Source organism: Cololabis saira, chromosome 8 (assembly GCF_033807715.1).
Source record: "Cololabis saira isolate AMF1-May2022 chromosome 8, fColSai1.1, whole genome shotgun sequence".
Lineage (NCBI taxonomy): Eukaryota > Metazoa > Chordata > Actinopteri > Beloniformes > Belonidae > Cololabis > Cololabis saira.
Window position 1 is genome coordinate 28,259,404 of NC_084594.1, and position 14,598 is coordinate 28,274,001.

Sequence of the window (14,598 nt, forward strand, 5' to 3'; positions counted from 1 at the left end):
TACGCTAAAAATGTGATACATATTCCATAGATTTTACATAGATTTTTTGTGTGGTTACCTGACGTGGTACCAAAGAAAGTCACCCCTTGAACAGTTGTACAAGTGCTGACTCATTTGTAGATCAAAATCGACATAAAAAGACACAACTTCTCAAACTATAAGCCATCTGTTTCATCAACCAGCCATGTTTCCTCTGCTTCACCATGTCAACATTTTCTTTCAAGTTTCAAAGACTTGCCATCCTCCTGCTTCTCCACACATACTGCCCAATCCGTATTTCCTCTGATCTGCCATCCGGCGCTGGGTCTTCCCTCCTCTGTCTTGCCCCTCCTTTCCCGCACATTCTCTCTCCCCGCCTGTATCTCTCCCCTTCCACAGTTGTCCTCACATATTAGGTTCCCCCGTCCTAAGAAGCAGAATTAGCCTCTGGAATCTTGTGCACTTGTTTCCTTCAATCCAAGGAAGGGGGTGAAGGAATAAAAGGAATACACAAGAAAAATACAGACAGATCCAGAGCGGAATAACGAGGAATCTGAAGAGAGAAGGATACGTGGAGAAAAAGGAAGATGAGAAAGATAAAAAGGCAGATGCTTGCTGTTTGATGCAGCAACACTGTGGGCATGTGGCTGCCTGCGCCAAGCGTTTCCCTCTCCATTATCCAGCTGATTGGTGGAAGCTCTGTACTCATGTCGCTCAGTGCTACTTGATTTATCTCTACACGATAACGTCAAAATACTTTCTCTATCCCACTCAGAGAAGACTGTATATCTATGTAACTATATGCTGGCAGACATACTGACCTCTAGACTTTCCTGGACAAAGAATCTGGATCTCTTTGAGCACTGTGAAGAACAGTCAACCAATGTGGGGCTCAGGTAAGATTAAAACTGGCTGCTTAGCAATGAAAAACCCACAACTCTGACAACTAGACCTTTGATCATGTTAAACAGAACTGAGCAGCTCGATAGGCTGGAATCCCCTCGTTATAGCAATATTCTAAACAGAGGTAAAGAGTGAGTGACGTAGAACACGAGGCTTTGAAGATTTCCCTCTTTGATGAAAGTTAGGGCAGTCTCCTGCAAACATCAGCACTTTGTGTCACACTTGTGTTTGCACTCGGACCTGGTCTAACCTCAGTCTTCCTTGTGCATCGCTAGCATGATGTAGGAAAGGAATGATGGAGGAAGGGGAGGGGGCAAAGGGAGGATAGAAGAAAACATCCTCACGTCCAAAATGTTCCTCCGTCATCTTTGCAGCCAGATAGAAAACCTGTAAATGTGGACGATACTGGAAAGTCAATAAAGTCGCAATGTAGACCTTTATTTGGATTTGGAAGATATGGGAAATTGTAAAGTCAGGGTTTGAGGTTTCCTTTCAATCAGATTCACCTGGATGGGTCAGATTAAAAAGAGAATTTTCCTTTATTTATTATGCTCATCTTTAGGTTTCTTCAAGAAGAGAATGTTAAACTATATCAGCTCATTTTAAGGCAAGTTAAAATACAGTAATTATCGTTTTTAGTTTTCTTACAACAAATTCTCTTTTTAAGCTGCTACAGACGAATGATTTACACTGACACCTTGTGTTTTGAGGGCCAGATCTCACACAAATTGGTGTATTTGTTAAGTTCATCTTCAAGAGGACTAATGATGTAGGAAGCGATGAAAAGTTGGATGCTTTATGATCCTACTTCTTTAATCAGACTAACACATTTTCAATTATACTGTCTCTCAGTTACAAGCATATCAGCTGACTTCCTATGCAGAATAAACATACAATCTACAATAGCACGCTAAATGAGCATACACATACTGTATGTAAATTGATAGAAATAATAATGTGTGTTGCTGATATGCAGCTAAGCTTGTTGTCGTAATGAACATCACAGGATGTTGCATTGTATGTTTGGATACATCTGCAGATGACCCACATGTGTCATATTCACTCTACAGATACTATTCTGTGAATCAATTAGTGGTCTCTTCATCTTAGCCTGGCAGGTCTTTGTCAGTTTGTCGACTGAACACAACCTTCAGGCCATTTTCCTGGTTTTACACATAAAATCAAGACTTCATTTAACTTTGGCAGCATGCACTCTCCTCTCACAGCTAATGACCACTGCTAAAATTAGAGTTTAACAAGCCTGTTGACACAGTTATGGCCTCTTGGGGCAGGTTGATAGAATGATGAGATGTTTGAGGTCACAAGTATGAACACGCACTTTTACACCGTACTACTGATGGCACTCCTCCCAACCATCAGTTATGCAGCGGACCTAATCTAAACTGTACTCATGATTTGAATACATAATGGGAATACATTTTAAGGTGTATCATAGTTATCTCATGTTACCAGATTAAATGAATGTTAAACAATGTTAGACCTTGTTGGTCTAAGCTCTGTTACGAACCTTTGCAGAAATCAGCTGTTTTTTGACGGATGAAACAATGCCGTCACAAAGCAGAAGCTGGAAAAAAGCAAAATAAAAATGTTTCCTCAGTTCACCAGTCTCATGCATACTCAGCATGCATGATTCGTGGTGTAGGCAAGCAGGTACTTGTGGAGGTGGAAGAGTCAATTGTTGTCAGTTGTATTGGCAGTAAGTTGCACCGGTGGAGCAAATAAGCTCAATGGCTGGGAATGCACCAAAATATGGTGTGGGTCAGAAACAAAAGTGTGTACTGGCAACAGTTTCCGCCTACAAACTGGTATTGGGTCCAAAGTGGAAGCATAAAAATCTGCTTTTTCTTGGGATCACTATGGGATGACTCCAAAGGCGGATCAATCTCCATTCCAATCTCCATCAGGCCTGCTTGTCCCACCTATATGCAAAATGCAAAACATAGCGCGGCACAGTACCAGCAGTAGGAGTCCAGTTCTTCTTATATAATCTATGCTTGTCACTAAAACAACGCATGAAAAATCTTGTATACCCCTGGTTTACAGTTAAACTATGTCTGCATTGTGTGCTATTGGAAGCTTGTAAAGCACTCGTGACCTTCAGTAGCTAGCTGACCTGTTCTGGAGAACTGAATCCTGAGGTGTGGTTTTTGATGGATGTCAGAAAGATGAGGCTGAGTACTTTCGTTAGAATATTTAAAACAAAATGGATCTTGTTCTTTTATGCTTTCCAGGTATAATCTACTCCACGTTTAAATGTTAACTCAGAGTAGCTGAGACAAAAATGTAACATTTTCAAGAATGCCTTCAAACGTAAATCAACAAAATAACTACTTGTTCAAACATGAGGAGGGTTTAAATAATTTAATTTCTATTTTAATATTTTAGCTTGCAGACATTTGATGATTTAGCCTCTTCTGACAGATATGGGTATTGGTCAAATATCGAAGTCAGATGGTTAAACGTAATCAACTACAGTTAAAATTATCAAATTAAAGCTTTCAGTGCTTAAAGTCATAATGAATTGCACTGAACAACAACATTAGTGAGAGCATCACATTCCGTTCCGATTCATTCAGTTTAAAGTTGACTTTGACCATAATTACCAAATGTAAAACACTGACTAGGGAACTATGTTTAAACAAAAAAACAAAAAAACAATATAAATACTAGAGCACCAAAACATTTATCTATTAATATCAAACTTGAACTGAATTAGAAAAAAATACAAAAATATATAATAGAGAAAAAATATCTGTTTCTACATTACAGTCGACTCTCAGTTTACAGCTTGTTGAAACAGATTTAAAGAATTTATGGATAAATATCAGGACATCAGGACTGTGGATTAACTGGCTTTTAATATGGTGATCCAGCATCGTGGCATATGATAATGCACGTATTTAAACAGTAAAAACTTATTAGAGGTGCACATTATAAAATGAATGAAAGTGCACTATAAAATGTGAGCCCTGCAATAACATCCCAGATGTTAATAGTCTTGTGGTATAAACAATATAAAAGTTTACTATAAATCCCAAGAGGAGCCACACAGACAGACACCACACTCACGCACTTGCTGGATGGTGTGTCACATGAGCCCAGTGGTCCGATTTCATCTTCCCATGGAGACATCCATTAAAGTCATGCTGTGTCTAACCCTCAACCCTCAGACAGCCACATTAGCACCTGGACCATTGACTACAACAATACACCTGCTTGCATTATTCAGGCTGCCTCTACTAATGAGGAAACCTTATCACAGGGACACACAAGCCTCATCCTGAGTTCTTCCACTTACAGGCTGATATAGAGAAACACCATTTTAACTTTACTTATTAACCTCTGGTAAAGAAATCGGTTTCATCTTGAAGAAATTCCAAAAGTCTGAAGTTTAAGGTTACATGACAGCCTGATGTTGTGAGAATGGGAAGCTTTTAAATAACTTGTAGTTCAGCGTTGTGCTTTACATTATTCTGGTAAATGTTAGTACAGACGTGCGTGCAGTAGCTTGGTATTTGAGCTCATTCAGCAGTCTCTGGCTGTCAAACAGCTGTCAGCACCCCGCTTCATCCTGCTGCTTCACCATATCTTCCACGTTTCCTTACCCCACTCTCCCATCCAGGAGTCAGTCTGTATTAACCTCAATCTCTCCTCCCCTCCCCACAATGTTACATCGAGTCGCTCAAGCTGTCAGTCTGCGTTGCACCTCTGTGTCTGCTTCCCTCTTTTGTCATCCTCATGCAGTTGCTTGCTATGGCCATGTTGTGAACTTGGTCAGTGCTTTTCAAAATGTGCCACCAACATAACAGCTCACAGACGGGTACAGTGAGAAGGATCAGAGGAAACATCCAACGTTACTCAGGGGAGAGGATGTTTGTCAGAGGCATGAATGAACCTGAGACATATCTCAGATGTTGTCGATAAAAGGCTCGAGCGGAGCCACGAGAGAAGAAAAATGGCAAGTGGAACACAGCAGACAAAAGGTGACAGAGAGGAAAGGAGAGCGGAATCGACAGCAGCTTCATCACTCTGCCTTATGATTCAAACACCACAAGAAAATGCTCAGCTCAAAATACTCTGATTGGCTCCATCTCCAGCCAATCGTGGCTGAGAGTGCAAGGTGCCTTTAGGTTATGCCCAACCCCAAAATATGAGAAAGAGACAGAGCGAGGCATGCTGTAGTGCATAGGTTCCTCCTGTGAGGCAAGCCTGCATCTCTCTGGTGTTTTTTATGCTGGAGTGAAAACACACCAGTGAATAAATTACAGACCACATTGCAGTGGATTGAGTGCAGTTTGTGTTGCAGCCTTAGCTGCTGGGCTCCCTCCTGCAGCAGCTGCTGGAGCCGAGTGCTGAGATCAGAGGCAAAAGGAGCTTCCTGATGATGAGGGGAAGACACTAAGTGAAAGGACGTTAAGTGAAGGTTGTGATGTTGGTTGTTCTCTTCACATGGGGTTTTGATAGCCAGAGTGGTGGGATCCAAAGGTTTGAGTCACCACAATAGCCGGCCAGAAGCAGAGGAGTCAAACAGGAAGATAACGTGAAAAAGAGAAATACAAGGATACAAGATGATCTTGGGTAAGACAGCATCACAAATATTTTTTCTCCTCGTTACTCTTACTGATCTTATTGATTAGAATTCAACAGTTACGCATTTTTGTCTTGCACTAACTTTTGGCTGCTTATGTACTGCTATATTATAATTTGTTATATATATATATATATATATATATATATATATATATATATATATATATATACGTACGTATTTTTTTTTATTTATTTATTTTTTGGTTTGTTATTGTTTTTTTGCATGGCCAAAGAGTTGACATCTGTGAAATTGTAGGACAGATTGGCCGAAGGACTGCTTTGTTCCAGGCCATATGACGTCCCTAAGTAAACTTTAGTAAGATCGACATCTGACCTTTTCCACTCAGAAAGCCAACATAGACGGAAGAATGGAAAAAGACAGACGTATTCTACAAATGTATTAACATAAGGGACTTTGCAATAAACACTCAGGAGAAAACACAACATAGTTTGAGAAAATGTAGCATTTTGGGTTATTATCTGTGCATTTACTAACTCCAGGAATTCTGTGACCACCGAGCTCAAAAATGTTATTTTTCTTGGTCATCGCACACATTTTTCGGCGCCAGATTAGGGAATGAAACAACTCTTGGCTTTCACATTTCACACAATTTGAAGATTTTGGTTAATCTGAAACATTATGATGTCTTCACTTAACGGTTTACGCAGCTATAAGGCAGAGCTAGATGGTTCCTACATATCGTAGCAGCTAGACAGAGACTGGGACGACCTCAGCTGCATATAATTAGTGTCTGTTGCAGTTGGACATAACACAGAGCAATATGGACTGAAATACTAAAAGGCAAGAGGTCATAAAGCCATGCTAAAAATAAATGTTAAAGCGATAATTGGGTGAAATGATGGAATACATTATATTTTTGCCTGACATGAAAAATAAACAGATTATTATTGATCTGTGTTTGCTGTAAATGCAAGTTAAATACAAATATCTTTTACTTTTTAACTGTTGGACGGAGCTGTGTTCAATATTACACTTTCTTATAAAAAGAGATAAACATTTTCTTTTCAAAAGATTCATTTTCATCATGATGCAGTCGCATAAAGTAGAATTTATAGAGATATTTATTTTTTAGTTTTAACACACAATCTTGTCAGTTATGTCAACGACTACATCTATCAACAGTAAACACGATTAACTACATTGACCTTGTTCCATGAACGCACACGGTGGCTAAATGTTTGCGTGCCCTTACCCTCCTCAAGTCTTTTTTTTTATCCGAGTGTGAGCTTGTGGAAAGCCCTTAAAGCCTTTAACCTTACATATATCAAAAAAGGCAAACGCACAGACACATGACCACAACATGATTTATAAGCTGGAACAGTTTCCTTTTACATCCAGATACCAAAATAGTGGCCATAATAGTGAATGCAAGGGTAAATGGATGAGTATAGAAAGCTGTCACCAAGTCCTTCCTTTCTTTCTGCCCTTCATACACATCTTTTAACAAGCTATGCTTTTGTTTTGTTTTTTAACGGGATTAAAGACTCTATCTTGTCTGCCCAATCAGCGGTGGAGGCTGAAAGAAATTTGCAGAAGCTGGCTCAGATCTCTTGATGTAGAGCAGTGTGGAGCACGTTTAGTGACTCTTGTATGATTTTCATGATGAATATTTCAGACCCAGGGGTTTTTATTTATTCAAAAGTGAGCCAAGGCTTCCTCTAGTCTGATGCAAAGACCTCACTCAGCACTATGTAAAAGTTCATCGCTTGCATCATGGTTCGCTCAATCACTGACACATGCACACACACATCCGTGTGTGTGCATGTTTTGTGCGCCTACAACCACAATACACAGACAGAATAGGGACAGAATAATAATAAAAAGAAATTGCCTTTATTATTAGCTTACTCAGAAAGGATAAAAAGAATCAGAGGTGCGTGTCGTCCGTTTAAGACGTGACTTTTAAACCGCAGCCGGGCAGTGAAGGATGAAACCAACTAACATTTAAAATACAGAAATGTGTGTCACTCTGTGTGTTGGCAGACACTTTATATGTAGGGGAAGCTTTAAACTATGGGAATCCCTTCACAAGCTGATTAAATTCAGACAAGAGAAGGTCAGATAACAAAACTACGTACTTAAAACAGACTGTAAACAAATGCGGAAGACAGCCACAACAACATCCCCCACTGCTTCTGAACTACCATTTTGGGGGTCAAGAGAAGCTGATACTTTTGGGATCTTGTTGGAGTCAAAAACATTTTGGACCCAGGGCTTTCTTATTATAATTTTGTTGCTTGATGTTTTCCTCAGTTGTTTGGTAAAAGTGTCTGGTTAATGTATTGCAAGATAATATTGTATTATGAATATATGCTTGTGTATGACATATGTAAGTGATATATGAATGACAAATAAGGTATTGGTAAATGCATGGGTTCCCTTGTACATTCTCTAATGGTGTTATTTGAAGCAATTTATGAAATTCACTCTAGGGATTCTAGTTTTTCGGTTAAAATTACATTTAAATTTTGTGGCTTTTTTGGTGACGTTTCCATATCCTGTTTGGTTACATTCAGGCAAAAAAAACTGCTAACCAAGGATTTGACATCAAATATATTTGCTAAGGATGAATGAAATGTATACAATTTGTGCAACCAGCGTTATCTGGAAAAGACCAGACATCAGTAGCCGCATTTCTGTCACTCTTTTGCGCAAAAGAAAATTGAATCTCTAAAACTTTGATAAAGGTAGCACTGCAGGTGGTCTGGGGTTCCATTGAACGCTGTTTTTCGATTAAGCGTGATTCTCCCAACTCTTCGTCTTGCGTTCTACGAGACTTCTCTTCAAAACAATGAAAAAGAAAATCTTAACGTTGAAGAAAATTGACTAAAACATCTTTAGTCTTTGATACATTATTGTGATTGCGGCTACCGCCGTTAAGAAAGTGGCCAGATTATGAAGGCAGCGGATGAACATTCAAATGTTTATGCAGAGGTAAAGCCCTTATCTAATGCATAATCATTAAGTAGTGGTTTAGCACAACTACATCGTATTAATGAAGACAAAAACAGCTGGAAACTAGATTTTGTTGACTTTAGATTGACCGGCTATGTGACATCCATTACACTTTTGCAAATAAGTGGATAATCAAATCGCCTGAAAAACTACTTCCTGGAAGCGTAAAAAGGTTCATTCAATATGTATGACTTTTTCAAATTACAGGATTTCTCTTTCGATATTTGATTTTGCGCAAATCTAGGGGTAATGGAACCGCGTCTAATTTTAGCTCTCGACTACACCGAATGAACCTTTGACCTTTTCACAGACGCAGCAGTGTCGTCATCTGTCTGTGTAAGCAAACTTGCCTGAAGGACAGATGCAGTACGAGCACAATCTCTTTCCATACTATAAATAATTCTAACACATTATATTACTTTAATGCATTGGAACGAGTATGTGGCTTCAATGTAATGGCAAGATGGCACGCTTAAGTCACACATTTCTGCTCGACCTGGCCTGAAACTTACAGTACATGCAGTATTCCTGTGGGGTATGACCTTTTAGGATTATTGACTGCAAAAGATAATAGAGGGTTTGTTATACTAAATCAGTTCTCTATTAAACTTCAACCTGGCTGAAAAAAATACCTCAGTTGCAACAAAGCAATCACACATTTTTTTCTTATTTAGCATCTGAAGCTGGGAGCTTTGGAGAAGCATCATGGTACCAAAGCAAAAAAGACAGTCATCCCTTTCTTTTAACTTGCAAACTCTGACAATGTGTCATGTAGCTCTGACCTGTAAGAGCTCTGTTTACGCACTTGTTAGCCTTGTGAAATCAGAGTGTTGGTAGGACCGTGAGCTGGAGCCAGTGAGATGACATTAATCTATTCAAATGTAGAATTTCCTAATCTATGATTCATTTATACACAGATACCGTTCGGAACAGACAAAAGGATTGTCTGGTTTGTGCTTTCTTTAAACCCTTATGCATTCCCAGTCATTAAGGGGGGTGATCAGCAAATCAAATTATGATGTTATGTATTTATCTAACAATCAATGGAATTTAGTGGGTTTTTTTGGACCAGCTACAACTTTAAAATATCAGAGGGCTACTGATGTGGGTGTCATATCAGGATATCTCATATGATCTTTTGTAAGGAAGTGAAGTGTCGGTCATTTAATTAAAAAGGCCTCATAAAAAGAAAGACAACAAACCATGGCAATAAAAGCAGAGACTAAAAAGCCCACAGCACAAAACATTCACATTTGTCATTAACGGGCCTGAAGGTTACCAAAGTGACAAGAAGACTCATGAGTCAAGGTTTAAAACTCGTTTATTGTCATTAAGTTAAGCTGAATGAAGCTTAGCATGTTTTATAAACCCTGTGTTCCTTCAAAATTATAAATACACCATAAAACCAAATCTCCAATCAGGTTGCAAAACATGGCCTGTAATTTCTGCTGTTGTGGAAATAAGTTTATTTCATATGAAGCTCGGCTTCATAATCCTCTCCTCCAATTTTTCTATGAAGTGAAGATCAAATATGTAAAGCCTTTGTGTGTTCTCTTTTGTATACACTGATGAGGCATCTGCATGCAATTCAGTTGAAGCCATTATTGTGTGTTCAGTTTTTTGCAATGTATGTGTGCTTTTGTGTACTCTTCTGTTGCCTGTGTACTTTACACTCTCAGGTTTCTGTAGGTCCACGTCCACAGTCGTGTGTCATTCTCCTGTCCCAGCAGGTGTGTAAATGGTTTGAAAAAAAGGAATAATGTGGGGTTGCCAGTTATGTTGAAATGGTGGCTTTCTTGATGTGCTTCACTTGAGTGGTTTTGTGATGCAGAGCCCTCTGTTTGCCTCAAATTGTGAAACATAATGCCAGAATATTAATGAAAGAAAAAGCTGCCAACCAGATGCAGAATGTTCCAGCGCTCGACTGTAGAGCTGAACCCTGAGAGGAAATACAGAAAAGGAAGATGCATATAAGCTTTATGGAAAGAAAAACAAACAAAGAAATGCTGTTGTAGGAGCTAAATAACATTTTTTCTTTTTCCCTCTGGAAATTTTAGAAAACTTAGAAAAAGGCAGATGTTATGGAAAACTGAGAAAGCTTCCAAATACTGAAAAAAAAGAGAGATCAGTGAGGTGAGAAAAAATGCATAAAAAGTTAATGCATTCCCAAAGACATTTTAGGTCAGCTTCAAAAGGTTGAAATGAAAAAAAGATGATAATAATCATAAAATTAAGAGCAAAATAAAAAAAAGCCTTGTTGGTGCCTATAAGGGCGTTTAGGTGTCATAAAAATAATGGGAAAAAAAAAAGAAAAAAAGAAGAGGAAGAAGCTGGAATTTATTTTACTCAGACAAAGGTTTGAGAACATTTTCTATGTGTCCTAAGTTGAAAAAAATGCCTTAAAATCTTTTATATAAAAATCTACTTTAGCTTGTTTCATTCAATGGCAACCCTGAGGTGGACATGTGACAAATTTAGTCTCTCCTTCATACTAAGAGTAAAACTAAGGACTGCCCAAAAGAACAATAACAAAATAGCAATAAATACATAGCTAAAATAATTGATGCATGTACGGCATTGTGCATGTGACAAGCAAAGGTCAGAGAGCCCCTCTGACTCCACGACTTTCTGTCCTGACAACGGTGCTATTGTGTTTTTAGCAGACATACTTGTATGTCTTGTTGTGGTCCAGCTGTCAGGAGGGCGGCTGACTTCAAAACAGACGGCATTTTTTTCCTCACCTCTTCTGGTCACCTTGGACTCACCTTGAAACATGCAGCTCTATCTCTCTCTTCCAGTGCTTTCGCTCTCATTCCAACTCATGTCATCCTCCACATCCACACCTCTTTTTGAGCGCTCAGTTGACTCCATCCATTCAACCCACTATCATTATTTCTCACCACACTCCTCCAGTCTTCTCCAGTATCCTCCTTACCAGTTTTTCTTTTTCTTAACCTCATTAGATTAGAGGAGCTGTCTGGACAGAACCAGACATTAAAAAAAGAAGGACAATCTTTTTTTGTTTCTGAGAAACAAGAGAGGCAGAAACAAGGATTTTCTCTTATTATCCATATCATTTAATTGTGTGAAAGGTGAGTGAAAGAGGTGGTGCACAGCCTGTGCAAGTTTCCAGTCCATCACAGAGACGGACAAGAGAACCAAAGGATGCTCACACTGATACCTTTGAATAAATCAACATTTTCGGATTAACTTTGCATAATTATATGAAGATAATTATTACTTTGGTGTAGAGGGTGTCTGTCGGATTTAAACAAAAGTGTTCTTGGACTGCAGATACTTCTAAAGAAAAGCAAGGGAGTTGAGCTGCAAAAGGTCTGCTAATCTTGAAAGTATGGTGTAAACACACAAGCCCAAAGTCAACCTCACACTCATTCGTTTCCAGTGAAAGAGGACTTCTGAGAGTTCTCTGGGAGGTGGCATTTAAGCCTGGCCACTGGAGTGCAAAGCATCTATCATGAAACAAAGTGTGGAGAGAAATCAAATGTGTTCTCCTTCACCAGCACTCCGCAACCCCTCTTCACTGTGCCCTTCCTTTGCTGTCCATATCTCACACAGACAAACACGACATTTATCAGCATCAAACCTGTGAGTTACTCCCGTCAGAGCATCATTCATATAGACTGCAAAGGTTTCTGTGCCTGAAAGTGTGTATGTGCTGTAGCTTGTCCTCTGCTCTGGTTAAAATAGTTGCCTTTGACTTGAGGGTAAGCTGAGCTGCAGTAAATTGGATTTCATGCTCAGTCCTTCGCAGTAGCAGTATGCGACACTGAAACAGAGCCATCTTCCGCCTGCAATCCCAGAAAAGTTAACACTGTAAAAGGCTAGACCCTCAAAACGCAGCAGCATTACGTTTACACAACAATGCAAAACAATATTTGCTGTAATGAATTATTTAGAGCATTTGTTTTGTAGTGAAGCGTTCATACAGTCAAATCTGTCAAAATGAAGCAACTAACAGCTCAGCATTCCTCCTGCAAAACCAGAAACAGGCATCATAAATCAAAAACCTACTCATGCCGCCATCTCCCATCAAATGTGCAATCAGCTCTTTCCCATGCAGCTTCGTGCGCGGCCCTGAGGGAAGACGCACCAAAATGCCATGTGATGGTTTGTGATGGCTGAAGGACACATTGTCACCACAGAGTTGCATCGCTCTGCCGCAGTGACAGTAAGCGGGGTATTTTGTAAAAGGAGGCTAATCCACCACAGACACTCATTTCAGAGTCATCTGTGCACAGCAGGCCATTTAGATGCAGATGTGATGCGGCTGGCATCATGTACAGCCAGCCCCGTTGAGCTGACGGGTCTTGAACTAAAGGTTGTTTTCTTTTTTTTTCTATATCACTTCTCCCTTTTTTCCCATCAGACCCTGCAGTGTTCTGCCTCTCATCAGATTTCATTTTTTTAGACAGCATGTCGCACAGCCACCCATCCCCTTCCCACCTGGTGCCATCATGGCGCACAAAAATGGAGGTGGGTAGGGAATACAGAGAGGCTCCTAGGACGGCACTGACATTGACATTACCTCTAAGATCGTTACACCTAAATTGGCTAAATGAATTGCCAATTTGAGAGGCCTTAGTCACATCATATTGGCTTGCACATGCCTGCACGTCCACATTATGTGGTTAGTGAAAGCTAGACAACACGAGTCTATCTTTGGTTGTTGGTTTTGATTATTTGTATTCAACAGCATCTCTTCATTTCTGTTCAACCAACACCCTATCACAATCTACACAAAAATTCAATAAGCTATTACATTGCATTGATCTTTTTTTATCACCCAAACATTTGCATTAGATTAAAGGGAAAAAAAGTCAGCGAGATGATGGCGTTGTCTGTTCATTTCAAAGGAGAGAACTAGCTGTAAATATTGGGGTCTGGATTTATTGAGTTTGGCAGCTCTTTAACACTTTAATGCTCCTCAGAATGTGTCCAATCAATGCTCTCCCTCCCGGCTTTGGTTGGCGCTGAACAGCCGCAGTTGCTGCTTATCTGATGTCATTGTAAATCACTCAGGAGGAGGGTAGGTCAGGGGATGAGGCTGCCACGTTCACACAGTACACTGAGCATCTTTAGGAGGGTGCAAACTGTGACACTGAAAATAATGTGTGGAAGCTTTAAATACATCACTCCACTGTGAGTGTCTGCTTTGTATATAGAAATTTATGATTAAAGACATGCTCCAACCTTACGATTGTAATGTAGCGTAAAATGAGCTCCAGATTTACCAGACGCGTGTCAGGATTGTGCTTCGCAATCCTGAGAAGAAACAGTGATGACTCTCGATCTAATCCACGCTGCTAAAACATTGTTGGCACTCAATTTGCTTTGTTTCAGTGCGTCTGAGACATTTTTCCACATGTTTTATTTACTATTTAATTTTTTAAGAAGTGAAAATAAATGCAGATAATCCCATGAGTAACACTGCATTTCTGGAATTGTGCTGAATAAAATTGTCACAGGTAAATACAGGAGGATAAGGTGACATATGCCTTTATTATGACGAGCACAGCTGCCACAGCTGTAAATTTATATGCTACCTTTGTCCTTGCATGCCTACATACATTATATTTACAAATCATTTTTATAGGTTTGGTGTTGCTGTATAAACCAGCAGGTCAGGGTGAGAGCCACAAAAATGCTATTGGAGTTAACATGCCCAGAATGCCAAAACATGTCAACACCACAATTGTGGTGCCAAAATCACAATTTTCCCAGCTTTCATCTACATGCTACTACTTGATTTCTATTGAGAGAATTAACGTTTTGCGTAAAATGATAGGTGCTAATATTATGAATAAGTCTAAGTTTCTTTGGTAACTCACAAACATTATGAGACAGCTAACATTTTTAGGTTATGCAATTATATTTTTATTTCCTAAAACCATTGGCATGAGTTCTATCGTGCAAAAGTATAGTTTAAATTTTATGTCTGTTTTCAAATTGTGCTTTTGTTTCCAGATGGAAAGAGATGGTGCAAGAGGTTGGTGCTGATGCTCTGTAGACTCACTATTGAAAAATGTCATCTAAAATGTTAATGATTATTTGATGATCATTGAATGGTTAAACATAAAATGATCAATGCACTAATTTCTAATAACCCA

General features: G+C 39.3%; 1 protein-coding gene across 3 annotated transcripts in view; it reads left to right on the top strand.

The window, feature by feature from the left end:
- The first annotated feature begins 413 nt into the window (after positions 1 to 413).
- Positions 414 to 14,598, top strand: part of LOC133448748 (zinc finger protein 385A-like) — a 31,290-nt gene continuing 17,105 nt past the window's right edge. For 2 of the 3 annotated variants that reach the window (XM_061727582.1, XM_061727584.1), the window contains exon 1: positions 414 to 875. In XM_061727582.1, the coding sequence (XP_061583566.1) occupies positions 863 to 875 (13 nt within the window). In that variant the 5' untranslated portion in view covers positions 414 to 862. Of the gene's footprint in view, positions 876 to 5,123; positions 5,482 to 14,598 lie in introns of those variants that run through there. The other variant, XM_061727583.1, reaches the window with a different exon arrangement.